General features: G+C 41.0%; 2 protein-coding genes across 10 annotated transcripts in view; one reads left to right on the top strand and one right to left on the bottom strand.

Moving 5' to 3' along the window:
* Positions 1-6,667, top strand: part of LOC133134445 (serine protease HTRA2, mitochondrial-like) — a 17,312-nt gene extending 10,645 nt beyond the window's left edge. Inside the window, exons 3-4 of the mRNA XM_061250643.1 lie at positions 5,899-6,000; positions 6,439-6,667. Coding sequence (XP_061106627.1) covers positions 5,899-6,000; positions 6,439-6,604 — 268 coding nt within the window. The 3' untranslated portion in view covers positions 6,605-6,667. The remainder of the gene's footprint in view (positions 1-5,898; positions 6,001-6,438) is intronic.
* An 8,294-nt stretch (positions 6,668-14,961) lies between these two features.
* Positions 14,962-24,336, bottom strand: part of LOC133135751 (lysyl oxidase homolog 3B-like) — a 395,104-nt gene continuing 385,729 nt past the window's right edge. For 7 of the 9 annotated variants that reach the window (XM_061253004.1, XM_061253006.1, XM_061253003.1 and 4 more), the window contains 5 exons: positions 23,962-24,205; positions 17,963-18,078; positions 17,126-17,262; positions 16,521-16,632; positions 14,962-16,057 (listed from right to left, as the gene is read on the bottom strand). In XM_061253004.1, coding sequence (XP_061108988.1) covers positions 15,984-16,057; positions 16,521-16,632; positions 17,126-17,262; positions 17,963-18,078; positions 23,962-24,205 — 683 coding nt within the window. In that variant the 3' untranslated portion in view covers positions 14,962-15,983. Of the gene's footprint in view, positions 16,058-16,520; positions 16,633-17,125; positions 17,263-17,962; positions 18,079-23,961; positions 24,206-24,336 lie in introns of those variants that run through there. The other 2 variants (XM_061253011.1, XR_009709433.1) reach the window with 2 other exon arrangements.

Here is a 24,336-nt window from a genome sequence, read left to right on the forward strand (position 1 = left end):
AGACATATTTACAGCATAATGCAGTTATCATGAAAACTCCCAACTACAGCATTCATAGATATGATGGGGCGGCCTGTAGCATAGTGGTTAAGGTCAGGAAGGCCATTTGTGAGGGGCCTGAGAGCTGGGGTTTCAATGTTGTTTAGACTACCTGTTGGGGAGTTAAGATGTATGAGTGGTCCAAGGCCAATTGGGTCATGGGAAAAGAATCCTCCCGAACATTGGTGACCTCCCTGTGACCCCATACCTGGTCACTTCCAAGGGGGAAGACTCTGGACAATGCCACAGTGCCCTCATTTGGGCACTGCTGTCATTACACCGGTGACTGCTCTCTTGGATTAAATATTCAAAACTAAGATAGTTTTAAGATAGTTAATAGACCCGGTAACACCTTGAAAACATTGCCCATGTGATCCTTGTATTATTGCATTAAGTCTTATGTAATGGTAACAGGAATTGCATGTAAAATGGATAATCAGGAGGGAAGTTTCATGATAACTGCAACATAATAAAACATAAGGGTAATCTGTTTGGTATGGATGTGATCTGATAAAATCAAGGAATCGGATGAGATACATTTCATACCAAATGGAATTGAATAAACTATAGTTTCAGTATCCCAAGGGAAAACCTACACGTCCTCTCTTGGTAATCATCTCATTTTCCCTACTCAACGACCCCCAACGGTGGGGGTCTAAATTCCAGATTTGACCACCCCTCCAGGTTGATTTATGGCACCGCCGCCTGGTTCCAAACGTATGATTTGGCATAAAAGCAAGGGAGACAGACCAATCTGGGAAGATCGTATTCGACTTCCCACACAGCATATTGTACGTGTATGTAAGTATCAGGAAGATCGTATTCGACTTCCACACAACATGTCTTATGTATGTATGTATGCATGTATGTATGTGTAGCAGCGGAAGATCGTATTCGACTTTCCACACGGCATATTCTATACTCTGTGTTTGTGTGTAGTCCAAGCAGGCTAGGTATGATTATTTACTCCATCTCTATTCTTAATTTGTGTATTTTATACTTGATTGTGATATTCTAAAGCTAATAACCTACCTGTCTGCGAATAAACTATTTTGTTTGTAACTTGCGTGATCTCCATGACTCTAATTCATCTTGTACCTTTTCAGCCTAAATTACAACTGAATGCTCAGGGGGAAATGGTGGCCAAAGACCGACCGATCGGCGGGGCGGTACACTTGTGGTAGTTCTAAACTGTGCGGCCTGCAATTTCTGTCCCTTAAAGGGTCGGGGGACGCACGGCTCTTGTAATCTGGTGCGAAGGGAACCCATGGGCGTTACGGCGCTGGTTCCTGCCAAATTAGCTCTAAGGAGCCCAGATAATGCTACGCCGACCTGGGCTCGCAACTATCATGGCAGGTTTGCATGTATTGTGTTCACTGGACCCTCAGCCTCTGAGTTCTCCACCGAACTGAGATTTCAGCAGTAATGCTAATCCCGGGAGCATCTATTGAGTAATGGTGGCGCAGGTACAAGTCGAATGTAATCACTCCCGAGGTCCGCGTGAATTGCAAACCCAAATTTCTAAATTATATTTTAAATGGAGTCAGATAAACGAGTAAAACTATAGTAACCACCAAGCGTACAATACGGCCCCGTTTGAGAACGGAGAATATTAAGAATTGTACTGATCCGTTTCTGGCCAGCTATAAGAGGGATATGGGGCAGGTCAATCCATATCCGACCCATGGCAACGGACCCAGTATATTCTTAAACATAATTGTGCTCTGTTCTTGTACGGAGGATAATAATTAACCCAACTAATGTTCTCCCAGCAACGCCAGAAGGACAAGCACGCAAAACCCCCTTCGGCCCCCGCTAAATTCCGTCATTGGGTTAGCTGTGAGGTTTTACACCTTACTCTGTACTCAATTATTGAGTTAAAGGAACATTTAATTGATGTATGGTTGGTGTATGATATTTTGGATTGTAGACCAGATGTTTCTTAGTGAAACACTTTTCCTGTAAAAATAAGAAAATGGCATCATTCTCAATTAGTACCTGGAACATTCAGGGCTTGTACTCTTCAACTTTTAGTTTAAAATCAACAAACCCTGAATTTGTAAATAGTGTAAAAAATACAGATATAATTATTTTGAATGAAACATGGAATCAAAAACATATACACTCTAGTTGTCCAAAAAATTACATTGAACTTAGCATACCCTCTGTAAAACATGCCCATGTTAAGAATGGCAGAGACTCAGGTGGTGTCTTGGTATGGTATAAAGGGGAACACAAAGACTGCATCTCACCAATCAAAAAAGGGAAAAACCACATGTGGATTAAAATTGACACAAGTATATTAGAAAACAACAGGATGTTTATCTATGTGCAGTTTATATCCCACCTTCTAATTCCCCCTACTATGTGGAGGAGGACTTTAAGGAACTCCAAAAAGAAATAAGCCATTTCCAGACTGTAGGTTCTATCCTAATATGTGGTGATCTAAATGCCAGAACTGGTAGAGAGCCAGATTTCATTGACATGGAGGGAAGCAGACATATATTTGGACAAAACCCTTTATGCCAGACCTACATAACCACACAGAGACAAAGTTATGACAGTGTGGTAAACAAAAGCGGCAAGCAGGTACAGATGTGCAAAGGCCTGGGTCTATACATTGTTAACGGCAGGACCAGAGGGGACTCTCTGGGTAGATTCACTTACTGCTCTGTGCTAGGTAGTAGCGTGGTGGACTATTCCATTACTGACATAGAACCAGGATATATCAATGCATTTGTAGTCTTGCCACAACTTCCTATATCAGACCACAGCCAAACAATTTTGTATTTGAAAAAGTCAGTGACACACACTGAAAAACCAAACATACAACCCAACCTTTTTCCTCTCCCGAGGACATACAGATGGTCAGAACACAGCAATAATGATTATACTGCAGCATTATGCTGTGATGAAATTCATTACATGGTGGATACATTTTTGACCACACAATATCAGCCTAATAGAAAAGGCATGAATTTGGCCACATGATTTGAACAACATATTTATACAATTGGCAAAAAAATCTAAACTAAAAATATCAAGAAGTAGAAAAACAAGCACAAAGCAAAAAGAGAAATGGTTTGACAGAGAATGTGCTTCATCAAAAAAGAACTTAAGAAAGCTGTCAAACAAAAAACATAGAAACCCAAATGACCAAGTGGGACACCTCGAATACTTTGTAGGGGTGCTGGCACGGGACTCCAAATTATGTAGGGTCCTCGCACGGGCCGACAAATAACGCAGGGATTTTACTCTCGACGAAACCGGGGCGCCAGTTAAACGTTGTGTAGCAGTATAACTGCAAAAAGTAATCAGTCTCATAAAATTACTATTATCAGAAATATCTAACCACAAATTTAGTATTTTAATTAAAAATCAAAATAACCAATATTAATGATTAAACATACCGATAACCTGAAGGTTGGAAGTTCTTCGAAAGACTGCTTTAACTCGGCTCTCATGTCTATGTGATTCCAAAACGGACACCGGGGTTTAATTAAATATATTTATTAAACAAACGTAAAACACAGAACAGATAAACTAACGGGAAGTTAGTAAGGAAATTTAGTTGGGTATGTGTGTGAGCGTGTGTGTGTGTGTGTGTGTGTGTGTGTGTGCGTGCGTGCGTGTCGCTTGAACAAAGGAAAGGTAAAAGTGGGAGTAGCTAGCTTGGGTAAGCTAGAGTTCTGGGTGTGTTAGTTATTGTTAGCTGTGAGAAGGCTACTTGCGTAGTTTATTCTATATATGCGCAAAAGACGGCGAATCAATTCATGTACATATATATAGCTAACAAAATACATTCCAATGATAAGACGGCAAATATGGAAACACAGATTCACAAAAACAGTTAAGACTAAACTAAACACTGGCTATGCCTGAATGTTTGTTCTCTTATTGAGTCCATACGCATTGGATCCAAAAGACGTGCTGTCCTTGTAGGAGCCGCGATGGTGCTGTGAATGTGTGTCCTGGAGAGATGCGCAGGCTGGGGCGTCTTAGCCGCGCGTTGTCGTCTGGTCCGCTCGGTTGCTGGAAGGATGTTCGCTTCAGTTGTTCTTTGGTGAGCTTTGCAGGGGTAAACTGATGTGGCGTTCCGCGTACACCAGTTTCCACTCGCTATAGGCCACGAAGTTACCGCGAGGTAACTGGGTGTGTCCGTAGGCCTGGTAGTGCGCTGTGCAGCATTCAGCCTCTGTCCGAGTCACGGAGCAGATGAGCCGAAGCGAATGACCAAAAAGCCCATAACTCCCATTTTTAAAAGCGGAGACAAACTTGACCCCAGCAATTACAGAGGGATCTGTGTTAATAGTAACCTTGGAAAGGTCTTCTGTAGCATATTCAATTCTAGATTATCGACATACCTAATTGAACGCAATGTACTATCAAAAAGTCAGATCGGCTTCTTACCCAAACACCAAACATCAGACCACATTTACATTCTACACACACTTATTAAGAATCATGTCCACACAAAAAACAAAGGAAAGATATTTGCCTGCTTTGTAGATCTAAAAAAGGCTTTTGATTCAATTTGGCACAATGGATTACTTTTTCAACTCCTTCAAAGCGGCATAGGTGGAAAAGTATATGACCTAATTAAATCCAAATATTCTGAAAATGAATGCTCTGTGAAAATTGGAAACAGCAAAACAGAGTATTTCAATCAAGGGAGAGTTCATCAGGGCTGCAGCCTCTAACCTACCCTATTCAATATTTACATCAACAAACTGGCTACTACACTCGAACAATCTCCGAGTCCTGGACTAGAATTACAAGGAAAAGAAATCAAGTTCCTCATGTATGCAGATGATCTAGTCTTGGTATCTCCTACAGAACAAGGGTTACAACAGAACCTATCACTGCTCGAGAACTACTGTCAAAATTGGGCAATGGCCATTAACCTGGAAAAAACTAAAATTGTGGTGTTCCAAAAAATGGCCAGATCACAGGGATCCCGATACCGGTTTACTCTGGGGGAGACCACATTGCAGCACACTACGGAGTACAATTATCTAGGCATAATAATCAGTGCTTCTGGCAGGTTTGACAGAGCTATAAATGCATTGGCAGATAAAGCATGCAGGGCCTACTATAGCATCAGAAGATCACTGAACAAATTCCATCCACCAATTAAAATTTGGCTTAAAATTTTCAGCTGTGTAATTGAACCCATTCTTCTCTATGGGAGTGAGAGCATTCATGAGTAACTGCCTCTGCCCCGAGACAGACCCCCTGAAACATATAAAAGAAACATACCATCTTCAAAACAACACCCTCCATACTCTTTCAAAAACACAACTAAAAATAATAGATAACAAAACAAAAATGAATACATTGAAAATTGGCTGACTGAAATAAACAACTCCAACAAATTAGAATGTTATCGGTCATTGAATAGAAAATACACCTTAGCACAGTACCTTGTTAATATAAAAAACCCCAAACAGAGACGCACCTTAACAATGTACAGACTCAGTGACCATAGCCTGGAAATAGAGACGGGACGCCATAGGAAGGAATGGAAGCCCAGAGAGGAGAGAACATGTAAACACTGTGGATCCGGAGAAATAGGAACTGAATCTCACTTTCTCCTCTCCTGCCCCATATATGCAACTCTAAGGGAGGCTTTCCTAGGGAGAGAGAGAGTTTCTCCTCTGCCCAAGCATAATTTCAGAACTGAAGCTGCATGACCCCGCCTTCCCAGATTTATTTATTCCTTATTTATTCCTTATTTATTTTAACAATTATTGTATATTGTACTGCTTTGGCAACAACGGTTTATTACCATTCATGCCAATAAAGCCATTTGAATTTGAATTTGAATTTGAGAGAGAGAGAGAGAGAGTTTCTCCTCTACCCAAGCATAATTTCAGAACTGAAGCTGCATGACCCCGCCTTCCCAGACATTCTCCAAGGGATTCTGATCCACCGGATCATCATGGGTTCCCCAGCCGACCGGTATGTCGGCGTCAGTGCTTTTATTGGAAGCTTTGTTGTCAAGTGTTCTTCTTTCTGGTGTTTATATTTTCATTAGATAGTAACACGTTTATCAGTGTTTTTTATTTCATGGCCTGCTTTTCTGGCATTCCTCTTTTGGGTCATGTGTGAGTTTGGCACATAGAGCGTTTTAGAAGACAAGAAGAAATGATGCCATACTATGGATTGTGAGTAGTTTTGTTACAAATAAGTGCTCAGTCTATTACCAGCTGAAAAACATGAATGATAGTCCTTTATTAAGAGCACGACTTAAACCATGGTGATAATTGACCATGATGTATGAATTGTTTCACCTTTGCGTATGGTGAATCACGAGGTATGACAACTGGTATTTATCTAGCTAAAAATCCATATTTGCCTCTTCTGAAATTACTCCCATCTGCTGAACCTTTGTTTCAGGGCGGGGATGAAACCTGGTGACGTTGTGGTGGAGATCAACAACGCAGTGGTGCGGACAGCAGAGGAGGTCTACTGTGTCGTGTGCAGTAGCGATAGCCTTGGCGTGGTGGTGAGGAGGGGTTGTGACCTACTCAGGCTGCACATTACCCCAGAGTTGACCGAGTGACCTCTTTGCGGAAGTTTACTTTTCACCCAGCTAACTACCAAATAATGTAACAAAGTAACATCATGTGCTAATTCACAGATCTATTTGTGATAGATAAGATAATAAATGTCAATTTCATGTCTATGTCCTTTCTTAATGCCAAATTTATGAAAATGATCTGGTTTCTTAGTTTTCATGAATTTCAATTGGAAATCCAACTTCCTCCCTCTTCAGATGCATATACACTCACTGACCATTAGGTAGACCCTGTACACCAGCTTGTTAATGCAAATATTTAATCAGCCAATCATGTGACAGCAGCTAAATGCATAAAAGCATGCAGATGTGGTCAAGAGGTTCAGCTGCTTTTCTGACCAAGTCATGTCATGTGAGAATGGGCCAGACTGGTCGAAGCTGACAGGAAGGTGACAGTAATGCAAATAACTGCATTACAACAGTGGTATGCAGAAGAGCACCTCTGAACACACAATGTGTCAAACCTCCACGTGGATAAGCTACAGCAGCAGAAGACCAATACGTCTAAAAAAAGTTGAATAAATACCTAATACCTAAAGTTGTCACTGAGTGTAGATTGTGAACATCAAATGACAGGTTAATGACCATGGTATGGTAAATAGTATTTGCCAATATCTTAGCCACCTGCCTTCTCTGAGGGGAAAACTTGTTTGAAAGGGCTGATGGGAAGTGAATTCTGGAAATATAGATATTCGGCTTGTTTGAGATGAACTAGGCCTGTGCAGTTTTGGCTACCACCTTGCCACGCACATTGCATGACGGTTAGAATGTTGTCCGACTTGCTCTGAAATCCGACTGTGCGAGCTGCAGAAATCTCACAGCTCACAGTTTTCAGGGCTATGCAACGCAGTGCAGTTGCTTTCCTCCAACTGCACAACTTCATGCATGATGGGAAACAACTTCCTCTGGTTTGAGTGAAGAGCCTGTTGGCTCAGAAAAGTTGTTATGAGACTCCTAACTTGTCCATCATGATTCAAAGATAAACTTCATGTTCACCAAGGCTTTACACATTCCTCATTAATGCTGTCTTAATAAACATCTGTGCAATTGAATTTATATTGAAATAACTATCAAAACCGCTGAATATGAAAAAGTAATTTGAAGAAGTTCTTGGTACACAAACACAAACTTGACTGGCACGATGATCAGCTACTTGCTTTAAGGTGCTAGGCCATTTAAAGCTTTATATACAAGTAAGACTTTAAAATCAACTCTAAAAGAAACGAAACCAATGCAGAGCAGCAAGGATGGGTGTAATATGTTCTCTTTTTTGTTTTTTTGTTAAGCTTCTGGCAGCAGTGTTTTGGATAAGTTGCAGTTTATCAAATGACTTATTGGGCAGGCCGGTAAGAAGTACATTACAGTAGTCCAAGCGGTTAGAGATAAAAGCGTGTACCAGTTGTTCAGCATCTTGGTGAGTTAAAAAGGGTCTTACTTTGGCTATATTTCTTAGGTGAAAAAAGGCAGTACTGGTCACCTTGTCTATGTGGGATTTAAAATTGAGGTCAGCGTCCAAGATAACTCCCAGGTTTCTGACCTCAGATTTTGTCTGTTTAGCCAGGCTTCCAATCTTTGCTTGCAGCTTGTCTCTTTTTGACTTAGGGCCCACTAGGATTACCTCTGTCTTTTCTTCGTTAAAGAACATTTTTTTCCATCCATTTATTTATGTCGCCTAGGCAGGCTGCAAGAACGCTCATGGCATTTGGGTCATCTGGCTCAACGGAGACGTACAGCTGTGTATCATCAGCATAACAATGGAAATTCACATTGTGATGCTGGATGTTCTTACCTAAAGGAAGCATGTAGGAGAATAAAAACGGTCCTAGAAGGTATTGTGGTGAACCTGGAGTTTAGTTTTGCGCCACATTTGCTCAGCTTGGTGGCAGTTCCTTTTCTGAGAGTTAGTACTGTTTTTCCACGGTATAATTTGGCTACGAAAGTGTTTATAAAAAAATTATTAGACCTACAGAGTCTATGGCCTTTCTTAACTTTTCATTGAAAGTGTTAGCGAGATCATGCACTAGGTCTAACTTATAGCCCGCACATAACTTATATAACTTATGTGTGGGACTAGAGACATGCTGAACCAGATTTAGGCTGTTAAAATCACTGGTTAAAAGAAAACTGTTGTAGCTAGTAAGGATGATAGACATAAAGTCAGAGAACACAGGCAGAAATCTGGGGCATTGTCTAGGAAGGCGATAGAGAGTAATAACAAGGATGGGTGACTGATCTGAGTGATATGTACATAAATGATTAAGTGATAAAGCACTATGTACAGTTAGGTCCGGAAATATTTGGACAGTGACACAATTTTCATAATTTTGGCCCTGTACGCTACCACAATGGATTTGAAATTAAATAATCGAGATGCAATTGAAGTGCAGACTTTCAGCTTTAATTTGAGGGTATTTACATCAAAATTGAAGGAAGGGTTTAGGAATTGCAACAATTTTCATACATAGTCCCCTCATTTCAAGGGACCTAAAGTAATTGGACATATGAATATAATCATAAATAAAATGTTCATTCTTAATACTTTGTTGAGAATCCTTTGCAGGCGATGACTGCCTGAAGTCTGGAACCCATGGACATCACCAAACGTTGGGTTTCCTCCTTTGTGATGCTTTGCCAGGCCTTGACTGCAGCTGTCTTCAGTTGTTGTTTGTTTGCAGGTCTTTCTGCCTTAAGTTTTGTCTTAAGCAAGTGGAATGCATGCTCAATCGGATTGAGATCAGGTGATTGACTCGGCCATTGTAGAATATTCCACTTCTTTACCTTGAAAAACTCCTGGGTTGCTTTCACAGTATGTTTTGGGTCATTGTCCATCTGTACTGTGAAGCGCGGTCCAATCAACTTTGCTGAATTTGGCTGAATGTGAGCAGACAGAATGTTCCTATAGACTTCAGAATTCATGCGGCTGCTTCCGTCTTCTGTCATATCATCAATAAACACTAGTGACCCAGTGCCATTGGAAGCCATGCATGCCCATGCCATCACACTGCCTCCACCATGTTTTACAGATGATGTGGTGTGCTTCGGATCATGAGCCGTTCCAAGCCTTCTCCATACTTTTCTCTTCCCATCATTCTGGTACAGGTTGATCTTAGTTTCATCTGTCCAAAGAATGCTGTTCCAGAACTGGGCTGGCTTTTTTAGATGTGTTCTGGCAAACTCTAATCTGGCCTTTCTATTCTTGTGGCTTATGAATGGTTTGCACCTTGTGGTGAACCCTCTGTATTTGCTCTCGTGAAGTCTTCTCTTTATGGTAGACTTGGATAATGATACGCCTACTTCCTGGAGAGTCTTCTTCACTTCACTCGATGTTGTGAAAGGGTTCTTCTTTACCATGGAAAGGATCCTGCGATCATCAACCACTGTTGTCTTCCGTGGACGTCCGGGCCTTTTTGTGTTGCCGAGTTCACCAGTTTCTTTTTTCGCAGCCTAAGGATGGCCTGTTTCACTTGCATTGAGAGCTCCTTTGACCGCATGTTGTGGATTCACAGCAACAGCTTCCAAATGAAAATGCCACACCTGAAATCAACTCCAGACCTTTTACCTGCTTAATTGATGATGAAATAACAAGGGAATAGCCCACACCTGCTCATGAAACAGCTTTTGAGTCAATTGTCCAATTATTTTAGGTCCCTTGAAATGAGGGGACTATGTATGAAAATTGCTGCAATTCCTAAACCCTTCCTCCAATTTTGATGTAAATACCCTCAAATTAAAGCTGAAAGTCTGCACTTCAATTGCATCTCGATTATTTAATTTCAAATCCATTGTGGTAGCGTACAGGGCCAAAATTATGAAAATTGTGTCACTGTCCAAATATTTCTGGACCTAACTGTACAATTGTAAATACAATTTTCTTGATTATTATTATTATTATTATTATTATTATTATGTCTATCATCATTATAACATTATTATATGAGGATGGTGTGATTTAGCAGTGCGATCCACATTAATAATTTGTGTGGGCTCACATAGACATTACACATATACTCTAAATCAGTTATGAAATAAATGTACCCAGAACTGCACTAGCACTTATATTTTGAAGATGGAGCCTAAAAGCAATAGTTCACCAAACAATTAGCAGCTGATTTCTTATGTCAAAAAATAGTCAAATGGAAAAATTCACATTCAAAAGGATCTTTTCCATAGATACATTATCTTGCTCAATCCCAAATTAATGGTAAAGATAGGAAAGCCTTTGGGCTGAAATTAGCTGGTTCATAGTTTTTCAATTGATTTTGATATTAAGACCTATTTAACTTTTTAACATTTAGAAATACATATGTATATTTCAAATTAAGATATGGAGATATATACTGACTGAAACAAATGGATTTTGATATTTCTCTGTGTCTGCCTATTATTTTCATTGTCATACCTTGAATGTGACAGCAATGTTCATTTTCTTCTTCAGAGCATTAATTACTAGAAAAGTAACAAGACACATACACTTTAAGTACATGTAGCCACAAAATACTTACTCTGATTTCTAGAAATTAATTAACTCCTGCATTCCTCTGAAAATAATCTATTTGGTTGTTGATTCAAAATATTTGTTTGAATCCCCAGCAGCCTGCCCAGTGGTTTGAAGTAGACCACCATAGTTACAGTACCCATAGCAGGTATTAATGCATGTGTGTTGGAAGCCTTGTCAATGCATAGGTCAAGATAATGTTCTCGGTGCTTCTGTGAATCTCTTCTTTAAAACATAGTTTTTGGGTTGCATTACCTTCCTTACCGGAAGGTAATGTAATCATATCTATATAAACAGTGGTTGCCCTGACCGATGATCTTGTGTTATCAGAAAGTAAACCATTTCAAAATCAGCATTTTACAATATTCCACTTGCGTTCTGAATAAAAGCTGCTAATTTTGCCATAATAACTTGAACTATTAATGACTAATTTGAATTTTTTACCATTTAAAAAGAATAGAGAACCGTAAGTAGTTTAAGACTTACTTATCAAATTCATAATGGCCCTTACACGTAAACGTCACAGCAGCAAGAGCTTCAATGAAGTAGCCAACAAGCCTTGAACCCATTGAACCACATTCTTTTCCGGACCGAGTCAAAAATGAAATAGTTGAAGTTACGGTAATTGTCTGGAAGCATTGTTGCAATGGCTGATTTTGCAAAACTTTCAGCTACCGTTTGGCTTGTGCAATTGCAAATGGATTTTTAAAAGTTTGTTTTAAAGCAACTAGTTAGCTAGGTCACTAAGCAAGTGCAAAAAGAGAAGAGATGAAAGAGATGCATGCGCTTTACTTTCTGTAACTTGCTATCCAAGACCATGTAAATATTATGATACTAACAACAAAACATGCTAGATGCCGAAAGCTGATCGGCTAAGAAACACATTCAGATATTTCCACAGGGTCAGTCTATGTGTGTGTGTGTGGCAGCAATTATTTCTACAGAGTCAGTTGCAGTTGCTGTAGCTTCTGAAATCAGCACCTTTTAATACAACAAAGTTATCCTCAAAATATCTGCTTGTTTGGAAAGCAAGATAAAGTGACCACTGATAGATATGAAGATGTCTGCAATCAGTAAATATAGTGTGTTACATACACCAATCAGCCGCAAACATTAAACCCACCTGCTTAAACCAGTTTTTTTCATGATAAAAATGCTTTCAACTGTATAAACTTGTCTATAAACATTTAATATTTCATTATATGATAGGATTATCTGCTTATATAAGTACACTTAAGTCAATTGCATTCAAAAGTTACATTTTTAAATGAAAATGGAAATCTTGTAAGCTCACTGGGCCGGGGGGTGCATTGTTTTGTTATTTAAATATGTTGGTACGTAGTGGTGTTCATGATCATGTCTTAACAGGTGCTCCAGGACATGTAAATAATTTTACATTTTTGTGGCATATTTAAAAATGCATCCATCTAATCCTTCATCAGTTTCGCCCTTCTTCCCTCCATTGTGGTGAAACTTATGTAGTGTTGCGTGAGCATATTACGTTTTTTCTTTCCAGCTTGCCATAGCAACATTGCCTGAAGTTAAAAAAAACAAGGATACAAAGACTTATTTTCATTGTGATCGAGGGTCTGTTGTTTTATTCATTTACTAACAGTTATGGTTGGGGAGCTCCATCACCAGATCATTTCAAAAGCTGCTGACTTCACAGGTTGACTAAATAGCTAGCCACGAGACCAATAGGTGACACATTTTGGTTAACTCTACTGTTCAAACTAGCTAACGTTACAGCATGATCGAAGAAAGTTACTAGCTAGCTGTGCCTATATTGCTAGCTATGATAGCTATCCATGTAATTAATGTAGTGGCGGGCAGTGAAAGAGAATGAACAGAGACAATGTCATGCCTCATGCCAGGATGTGCTAGCTGTTGATAGCTGCAAATCTGGAGATAAGGTTACATTAAGGCAATGCCGTTTTGTAAGTTTGGCGGTGACAACTAGTCTGCTGTTGTTGGTTTAATGTATATGCTTTATAACATAGCTAGCTAGCTAGAAGTTAACATTACATTGCTAGCTAGCTAACGCAATTAGCTAGTAATGTTAACGTTACTTTACCACCAAGCCCATATAGACTAGCTAGCTAAACATAGAAGCATAGAGCTAGCTAACTATCCCAACAAGACACACCAATAGACATTTGATGGCTAGAATAGCTACAGACTAACCAGAGATGCTGTTTTCTGTGGTGTAAAGGATGTTACCCATTTATCCAGGGTCAGACATAACGTTCCTTGGATATTTTCCAAAATAAGATCCAACACCAGCAGGGCAATAAAAGTCTGAAGTATAAATGGATAGATAGCTAGCTTAAATAAAAATAAAAATAAATTCTTACACCAACTAATGTAAGTAACACATGTAAATTTAAGTTGACTAGCTTAATTATAGCTTTGTAGAATTGTATCGCTAGCTACTAGTAACGAACAAGATAGTTAGCTATGAAAAGCTAATGTTAGCTGAGCTAACTGCCATCTTGACAGCGGTCAGAAATAGCCTGTCAGGTGTGTCCCATTAGCCGGATAGTGCATACTCCTTAACCCCAATAGCACTACCACCCTCCTCCACTCTGTGCTCTGGAAATATATATATGCTATATATAAAACCCAGCATTAATGATCAGTAATCTGAGTAATCGGTCATATGGATGACGACAAAACGATGAGGCTGGCGATTTATGTGTTTTGCATTCAAGTGTGTTCGGACATTATTTCTGACCGTGCTTCCGTTAATGATATTTTCACATTGCTTTCTTAAAATAGCCTAGTGTGGTTTACAATGTTTACCTTACCACATCAATATGTTCCATTGGATACAGAATTACACTCAATGAATCTAAACTTTGTCAGTATTTTAAGTACTGTGCTTTAGTGTACAATGGCCATGTACCATTTCAGACCTTCCATTACAGTCCTTAAAAATTCTCACATCTATGCTCTGAAAAGTTACCACATAATTGGATGGATTATATATTTGCATGAACTGGCTGGTGTAGTTAACTGCTGTCAGAGGTGATGACTACTGTTTCAGTCGGTCATGCTAGTTTCATCATTTTTACTTGGTATCATAACTTCTACACGTTTTAAACTGGTTTTGCTGACAACCAACACAAGCTAGGACAACATACTGCCTAAACAGGCTACTTCAGTCACCTATTATCATCATGCCTTCACTCACCTCTCCGCCTAACTTTGAGAGTTTTCCTCAGTCGGAAGATCTCAAGAGTTGGAAGGCAGAATATCCACACCGTATCAAGAAGAGGAAAAGATCATGGACTTGCTTGTGTCCTTTGAGCTGCCACGGGCTGCTACTGTGGGGGAGCTGGATACCACAGTCCCTTGTGTTGCCCAGACTCAAACTGGGGATCCCTGGATTATTATTGGGAGCAAAGCCGAAAGGTGCCATTTGCTCTACTCTGTACCAACTGGAGCCCTGGATGGTTCTTGGCAGGCCTGGATGCAAGCACAATGAAATGTGTGCTTTATGCCCTCCGCCAACTCAGTACATCCAGTTCCAGCCTGGACCCTGCACACCCTGGAAAAAGCCTTGCCTGCTGCTCTCTTCATGGACAGACAGTTTTTGTCTCGGCCCTTAGTTCTGGTGAATCCCCCTGAACAGTCACCTGGAAATCCATCCACGCACCTAATCAGGGATTCCATCATCAGAAACGACAGGAGGAAAATAAATTTAAGCTTTTTGCTAACCAGGAGCCAAAGTCTTAACCCCTTAAGTCTTTTTTTTTGCATTAATTCCTTTTTTCACAGTATAATTTTCAATCACTATGGTAACAGGTTATACCATTTGAAAGCATTAAAACTCAGCGACATACAATGAAGTGCAAATCTTTAAGAACAGACTGTTCTTTTTATGCCTTTAGTCAAAAGGGTTCCAGGATATTAACCATTTTATTTTGGGTATATCATTTTCAAGCTTGGGTTAAATATTAACAAGCGCATCCCGAGCATCATAAACAAACAACCCCATGCAATTTCATTATTCACGTTGGTTGTAATGAAATCCCAAGCCGAGTCTGAGATCCTTAAACGCTTGAATCGGCTTGAATCCCTTGTAGCAAATTTCAGGCCCGATCCCCTTCATTGGCACATGCTCCGACCTATTCAGTGGAACACTCCTTAATTTCTGGCTGCAGTCCATATGTCCAAACGATGGCCTTCTCATTTAAACCCATCTTGTCCAATTCATGTTCCACTAAAGGCTGCTCCAAACTATGCTTATCTTCATTTTCTAAGGCAATCTGGCCGAGGTGGGGTTGCTTTTCAAAACTGATTTAAATGTACTCCAATCAAGGCGGATCAATTTCTCAGTTTCAAATTATTGCTGTTTAAGGTTGAATGTGTTAACCCAATTTGCTCAAGTTTAGGATCCATGGCATCACAGATAAAAAACAAGTCAAACTGCTGGGTATTATTTTAGACTCTGATTTGACTTTTTTATCACATTTGAACTCTTTGACCAAAACTTCATTTTATCATTTGCAAAATATCGCAAAAGTTAGACCTTTTTTTAATCCCAAAAAGATGCTGAGAAGCTCATCCATGCTTTTGCATACATTTATAATATTTATAATACTACTTCGACATGGTCATCGTGTAATCATTGCACAGTATTTGTGAGGGGTAATGTGTAGCTAGAATACCAACAAAAAAAGAAACTAATTTCACATCAGATAACCTTATATTGCTCTATGCTTGAACTTCTGAATTCAATTTGTCCCAGTTCTGAAAGTGTTTTGCAGTATCACACACCACACAAACTACAAATCTATGTTTCAAATACTTCCCACATCCCTGCCTTCTAAGCCATATATTGACTCTGGCACATGTCCAGCTGAATTAAGAGATCTGGTTATTTAGCTGACCAGGGTACTTTTCAAACTTCTTCTCTGCCTCTTCACTGAATGAGTCACCTGTGGATAAAAAAGATTGGGTGTCTGTTTTTACCTGTGTAACACAAGCATGATATTGAACATCCCTTATATAAATAACACTGGTCTAACCTGACTTTATTGTTGAGCAAGAGTCCTAGATGGGTCACTATTTGTGATCACATGATTCCCATTTTCTTACAAGCATTCTCATAATATTTGGAGCTTAATAAAAGTAGGTGTCTTGAGTTCAAGAGTACAAGATAAGTAAAATTCAGGCACATTCGTATGAATGCTTGTTTTTCCGGCGTATCTTGTCAATTACTTGCAGAGCTTATTCATTTTTTGCAGAAAGACATAATACAAAGTGTTAATGGCACCTGTGTTCTATTCTTAAATGTTTTTTTCCCTAAAGCCTATTTCTATGTTTACAGTGTCTTAACAAATAAGTAACATGGAACAGATTTAATTCAGAACTGTTTACCATCCCCATAAAGTTACTCACCAAGATGGCATTTGTGCAGCCAAACACGATGACCATCATACTTGCAGTTGCATTTCATGGCATTGTTGGTGAAGTCACTCTCTGCAACTTCAAAGTTGGGGTTTATCACCACCTGAGCAAGGGGAATAAAGTCAAGACACCCAGGCAAGAAAATACCCTTGCTCATGCTCTCTCAGATCCCATTCTTCAGTGTAGACCTCATACTTGGTTTTATTTTTCCAAATTTGAAGTACTTTACACCCCTTAGTCTATCAACATAGCTGAGCTTGTGTCAGTGTAACCATATGGTTATATCAGTAACAGCAAAAAACAGCAAACCCACGACCCCAATGCAATAGCTGTGCCCCACTGCCACTCTCATAATATAAATTCATAGTACATAGTGTCAACAACAGCTTTTTTTACTCTTTCATTACACTGTCATTTGCTCCATTTGTTTTATTCTTATGTTCTCTGAATCACTCTGTGATGCATCCTTTGTATAAAATATGCTATACAAAGTTATTACAATTAATAATATGCATTCATATAACAAATGTATAAATATAATGTTTTCCCCAAACTTTCTGCTGCACCATTATCAGATTTATGGGCTCAGTGTTTACTTGTAATATGTAGTTTCCAGGTTTGACATCAGTAATATCGATCCACTGGCAGTCGATATCATGTCGATACTGATCCCAGCAGCCCACTGTGATTCCTTGCTCGCCAAAGTTTGCACACTCATACCGCTTTGAAATTCCTGTAACATGGACACAGTACACTGGACTTTTAAGGCATCATAGCAAGTATAATTTACATGTAATTACACCCTGCGTAGCTAATGTTTTTCTCTCCTTGCAACTTGTACCAACACACTTCAGGCACTTCCTATAGTTTTGCCAACAGAGGGTGCTACAACCATTTTCTCCCACTGATCTTACTTTAATTGACAGTGACTGAATGGCTTTTAAAATGTTACCGGTTTTGTCAAGGTTGTGCAGATATGCTCATATATAAATCCTATGATAGGGTTTTTGTGAGTTTTTTTTTTGTTGATGATTTTTAATTGGATATTTTTTCATGTTTTTACCATGTTTATTTTGTATTTTGCCCAATGTAAGGTGACCTTGAGTGTCTAGAAAGGCGCCACTTCAAATAAAATGTATTATTATTATTATTATTATTATTATTATTATTATTATTAACCAATCCATATTTTATAAAACTGGTGAATCTGCACAGTAACAGCATACCGAAGGTACACAGAAGAGTTGGGCCACAGGCTGGCATGTAGATTTTGTACAGACTGAAGATCTGAAATTGTTTAATAATGATGTCATTTTAATGGCCACATAAGTATACCTATGGATGAGCTATGTGTGGGATTAAATACAAGTCAATCTGTGAAGGATTCCTGAAACAAGACCTCCCCCCACAGCAACCTTAGGGTTCTATAGTACCTTCGTGGCAGTCTGTGTCCTCCAGACAGAAACTGGCTTTGTGGCCATCTGCCACCTTAGTGCCGTTGATGGACAGCAGGTCATAGTGGGTGAAGATGTCCATGCTGTGATAGTGCCTAAGGAACCAAATGTGTACACACATAGACACTCACACATTCACATTCTTATAATGTTTCCATAAATATAGTGACAATCTTTTGTAGACCAAACGACACCTCAATGAGCAGACGGGAGTAGGGGTTTAGAATTACACACAGAGCTGTTTGTGTAATTTCACTAAACTGTTTCTATAAGTTGTGTAAACGTAATTACTGGTACTTCATATTTCCTAAGTAAAACTAATTAAGTAATGGTAGCCATGTCCAAAGACTACAAAATAAGTGACCTCATAAGTTCTACCTGAATTATTTCCTGAAGCCATTCAGTAGTTTGTCAACATAACAGAAGGCTGATTATGTTGTTTTGTATGTGCCAGTGGTTCAAGTAAACTCTTTCCAAACTCTTGATTTCTTAATTTGATCCATTTCCACAGGTGTGGAGTGTTTAGGAACTGCCAAAAGCTGTCTAAACGTAATGATAATACTCAGCTGCTGTTTACTGTTTAAAGGAAGCAAAATTAAATGTCTTTACATTGCTGTTAACTTTCAACACTAATCATAGAAGAGAATGAATACCAGTTTGTGCTTGGGAGCCTTCTTCACTTTTGGACTGCACAAATAATATTGTTGTGAAATGATACTTGAGATGCATCAAACGTGGCAAAAAGCGTGGCAAGGGACAAAGACCCTACCTTGCTGTGGCTGCATATAAACCAAGGCCAAAGCTTCTTTCGTCTTGCCCTTACATTCAAAAGTGTGAGCAAGGTCCATACAGTGCAGTCCATAAGTATTTGGACAGTGTTGTTTTCACTCTATACTCCAGCAAACAGTTGAAATAAAACAATCTCTAAAGTATAGATTTTAAGATTTTGTTGTGGTATGTTTTGGATCTTCCTTTTTTCACCACACTTTCATCACTCAGGTGAAAAGTGCTGGTCACTTTTATTGATCTTCATCTCATCTGTCCATATTTTAATGCACATTTTTGCCACCTGTAACCTGGCCATTCTATTTTTGTGGCTTGCCAGGAGTTTGCATCTTGTGGTGAACCCTCTGAGATTATGCTAGCATAGACTTCTCTGGATGGTTGTCTTTGACACATCTACACCTACATCCTGGAGTGCTTTTGAAGAGCTACCATTTGAGGGATTATTCTGTCATCCACTAGTACACGTACCTAATTTTGGTTATGTCTCTGATTGATTTATTCTCATTGCTTTACTAGCATTGACACATAGTTGATCTTCATGTTGAGAGACAATAACAACTCCAAATGCAGATGGCACTCCTGGAATTAACTCTAGACCTTTTGCTAGCAATTTTATATATGAACAGACAATGAAACATAACACACCAATCCAAGAATTGGGGGGGCTATGTATGAAAATGGCGACAATTCCTACTGTTCACCCAATATGGATGTAAAAACTCACAAATTAAATCTAAAAAACTGCACTTTCATTTCATAGTCATTGTTCAGTGTGCTGGAGTACAGAGCAAAAACAACAAAAAAGTGTTACTGTCCAAATACTTACAGACTGCACTGTACATGATGACTTGTACTGCAGTGAGTTTCATATTAAAGAGTGATGGTTGTGGTTTGGGACACATGTGCAGCACCACATCTGCGTAAAGCGGTTCATGAAAAGGAGCTATTCTCGTCTTTGCTGAATGTCTTTAACTTCTGTGACTTGTGCATTTAAGCAGGTTGTCGGTTATAGATACAGTGAGTGTGACAGGATTATAGCTGACAATAATATTATTAGATGTCTGATGAATTCTAAAATCTAAAGGAAACTGCAATGGATGGCTACTGTATGTAAATGAATAAAAATACATATTTTAGTCAGTACAAAGTACAAACCAAAAGTACAGGAAGATTGACTAGCCCCTACCAGTGTCTTTTCTTTGGAATCTGTTTCTATAAATCAATGCTGTCCCAAATATGAATTGTTTCAAAAGTAAAACTCAGGATGACCCATGTAGAAGCACTCAGCTAAGCGAGATGCATATTTTATGACTAGCGTGCATGAAATGAGATAAAAGGCAGGATGTCGGCCGAATCCATGGAGTAAATAAAGGGACGGCCTTGGCTTGCAGTGGAAACCAGATGGGTCTCATTGAATCCCAGCTGACACATTCTCATAGCATTACTGTCGTGTTGTACAACATTACAGAAACGCTATGATGAACCTTATGTGTTAGGTGGTGAAGCGTTTAACATAATTCAACAGCATTGACATTCAGACAAATTCAGTAATCACAATTATTTCTATGGTCAGTGAAATGTTTTTAAAGTTTCCTGATTAAAGTAAATGACTAATTTTGTACAAAATGTTTCAGCCCAGAAAACATGAGCAGACAATAAGTCATATACAGTCCCCTCCAAAAGTAAAGTATTGGAACAGCAAGGCAAATTCCTTTGTTATTGCAATATACATAATTTACAGCTTTTATTTCCTAGTATTTACACACAGATGTGTTAAACTACTTGGAACAAAGCACCTTTGGTATCAGACCACCCAATTTTTAGGTTAGCAAAATTACTGGAACAGAGAGTATTTAAGTAAATGAAAGTAAATAACACTTAATATTCAGTAGCATATCCCTTGCGTGCAAGAACTGCATCAAGCCTGCAAACCATTTACATCATCAAACTGTTGCATTCTTCTAGCTCAACCCCAAGTCAGGCATTCAGAATATCGCCGGGTTAAGTGTCCTGCTGCCAACAAGGAGAGAGAGTGGCTTCAGTTTGATGAGGATGTGGACCACATTCTTGAAGCTACAGCCATGGGGATTCTGTGGATAATGTGCACACTGATAATCAGCATTGCCGCTGAAAGGTTTGGCACAAAGGAGCAGCGATCGACCGCAGGTGCAGGGGGGCCAAACCGATGGGAGGAGAAGATCAGCCAGCTATGGTGGGAGCGTTGACTGCTAGGATGACAGTATAAGCAGTCAAGGGAGGACGATAAGGTCGGTCTGGCAGAACTCCACAACACCTTACGGAGGAAGCTCAACACCCTCTGTTGAGCTGAGTGGCACAAGAGGAGGGGCAGCGAGAGAGCCAGGAAATGTGCAGCATTTATTGTGAATCCATTTGGATTCACTAAGAAGATCCTCGGGCAAAAACAAAGTGGCCAATTGCCTGTTCCCATGATGGTAAATGGTAAATGGTTGGCCTTTATCCAAAGCGCTGTACAATTGATGCTTCTCATTCACCCATTCATACACACACTCACGGCGATTGACTGCCGTGCAAGGCACCAACCCGTCAGGAGCATTTAGGTGTTAGGTGTTTTGCTCAGGGACACTTCGACACAGCCCGAGCAGGGGATCGAACCGGCAACCCTCCGACTGCCAGACGACTGCTCTTACTGCCTGAGCCATGTCGCCCTAAGATGAGGTTGACAAGTACCTACAGTGACAGTGCAAGGAAGCAAGATCTTCGAGGAGGTCATCAGAGCTGCCTGAACTAGCTCAGCACCTGGTCCCACTGGAGTGCCATATGTTGTCTGCAAGAGGTGCAGACTCTCACAGCGACTATGGAATATCCTTAAGGTCATTTGGAGGAGGGGGAAGGTGGCCCAGCAGTGGCGGTATGCAGTGGGTGTCTGGATTCCAAAGGAGGAGAACTCAAGTACCATTGAGCAGTTCAGAAACATCTCACTCCTCAGTGTTGAAGGCAAAGTATTTTTCAGTATTATTGCCCGACACATGATGCAGTTCCTCCTGAGGAATGCATACATTGACACCTCTGTGCGGAAAGGGGGAGTCCTGAAGGTGCCAAGATGCATTAAGCACACCAGAGTTGTCACCCAGCTGCTCCAGGAGGCACGGGAAGGCAAAGGAGACCTGGCAGTTCTGTGGCTTGACCTTGCCAATGCCTATAGGTCAATCCCACATAAGCTGGTGGAAACCTCACTTGATCAACACCATGTTCCAGGCAAGATCAGGGACCTCATTCTGGACTATTATAGCTGCTTCAGTTTGAGAGTCAGCTCTGGAATAGCAACATCTGTGTTTCATTGCATGGGGAAGGGCATAATCACTGGATGTGCCATTTCAGAGATATAGTTCTCCTTGGCCATGAACATGCTGGTGAAGTCAGCAGAGGTTGAGTGCAGAGGTCCACTCTCCAAGTCAGGTGTGTGGCAGCCCTCCATCAGAGCGTTTATGGATGATCTGACGGTGACCACAACATCTGTACCGGGCGGCAGATGGATCCTCCAAGGCCTTGAGCGCCTCATCAACTGAGCTTGGATGGACTTCAAGCCAGCCAAGTCCAGGTCCCTGGTTGTGAAGAAGGAGAAGGTCACAGATAAGTTCCGCTTCCCTCTAGGAGGTTTCCAGATCCCATCTGTCGGAAAGAAGCCAGTTAAGAGCCCGGGCAAGAGCTGGGAACCTGGGAACCTGGCTCACGGTAGTGGATAAGTCAGTGCTGCCAGGCAATTTGAAAGCGTGGATTTACCAGCACGGAATTTTGCCATGACTTCTCTGGCCACAGCTGGTCTACGACGTTCCACTTACCACTGTTGAGGGCTTTGAGCGGAAGGTTAGCCACTTCCTGCGCAGGTTGGGCCTGCCACAAAGCCTCAGTAACATTGCCTTGTATGGGTGGAAGAACAAGCTACGACTCCCCTTCAGTAGTCTGACGGAGGAGTTTATGGTTACCTGGGCAAGTATAGAGACTTGATTGACATCTAAGTCTCCTCGGCGGGTATAGAAGTGAGAACGGGTAGGAAGTGGAGGGCACAGGAGGCAGTTGACCAGGCGGAATCATGGCTGCGGCATAGTGTGTTGGTAGGAGCTGTGACATCAGGATGTGCAGGGCTCGGCAGCAACCCAAGACCTCACTTCAACAAGGTCAAGGGAAAATACAAACAGCAGCTGGTCGAGGAGGAAGTCTATGCAGGGGTGGAGGAAGCCCGCCCCAGTAGGATAGTGGGGTTGCATGGGGATAGTAGGGGGCATGGACTCGATGGGAGCAGGCAGTGGACCGGAAGATCTTGTGATAAGAGCTCTGGAAGGCTGAGCCACACCGGATCCAGTCAGTCTATGATGTCCTTCCCAGCCCATCCAATCTCTAAGTATGGGCTAAGTCTAAGTATGAGGACCTAGCTGGCGAATGGCGAAGCAGGGGATTGAAGACCCGATGTAACCCCATCGAGGTCGGGTGCAGAGGCTTTGCGGGCCAGTCCCTCTTCAGGGCACTCACGATGCTGGGGATCAAGGGACTGCACAGCAGGAGAGCCATCAAGAAAATCACTGATGCGGCAGAGAAGGCATCAAGATGGCTGTGGATCAAGCGGGGCAATCTGTGGACCACACAAGCTACTTAGACACAAGCTGGGGCTTGATCAACCCCAGCTGGGTCACCTGGGCAAGGGTGTCTGATGTTGAAAGACCCAAAACACCCAATGACCTCAGGTTACATCACCGATGAAGTTACATCGAGAGGTGTGTGTTTAAACCCATGATGCATTTCCAGGCTCTTACTGCAGTCTCTGTCAGTTGTTGTTTGTTTTGGGGGTTTTTTCCTCTTCAGGAAGTGACATGCCATAATTGGGTGTGGATATGAGGGGGTGGGGGGTGAACACAGTTCTTGCAATTGGCTCTGCCCACTGCAACAGTGGGGCGGGTATAGGGAAGATTCACTTTGAAACAATGAGAAATACTACTTGAGTGCTACCACAGCAGCAACAGCAATACCATAAAAACATTTTTTTAAGCTCACTGACATGCTCAACTGGCAATTGCATTCACAGCGACATAGAGAGGACAGGATGGATTATGCTTCAAGCGAGTCATGCTGTTGAGTTATGCAGTGCCTCTCCACAAAAAGGCAGCAGGGACAAGTTAATACCCCCCGGCAAGCCACTGCCAACCCCCCGCATTTACCTATGGCACTCGTGCCACACCCAGGAGTGGCGCCCAGCCTTAGGGCGGAAGTCGGCGTGGCCAATGTTGTGGATCTGCGAGGAGAAGCGCAGCAGCCGGCGGTGGCCGTAAGGCCAGTTGGCCTTGGCGGCGGACTTCGAAAGGCAGTCCTCTTCTGCGGCGCAGTAGAGCATGTGCAGGGGCCGGTCCTCTATGTACACAGTCTGCTCCACGAGAGGGGCATGCAGAATCAGGTCAGAGGCCGCTGTCAGAGAAGCAAAAAGAAAGAGGGGGGGGGGGTGGAGAGAAAGAGAATGAGAAATAGTGAAAGACAGAGAGACAATTAATTAGAAATTAGAAATTAATTCGGAATTTAAATAAGAAGTATGGCAATCC

This window comes from Conger conger, chromosome 8, assembly GCF_963514075.1.
Source record: "Conger conger chromosome 8, fConCon1.1, whole genome shotgun sequence".
Lineage (NCBI taxonomy): Eukaryota > Metazoa > Chordata > Actinopteri > Anguilliformes > Congridae > Conger > Conger conger.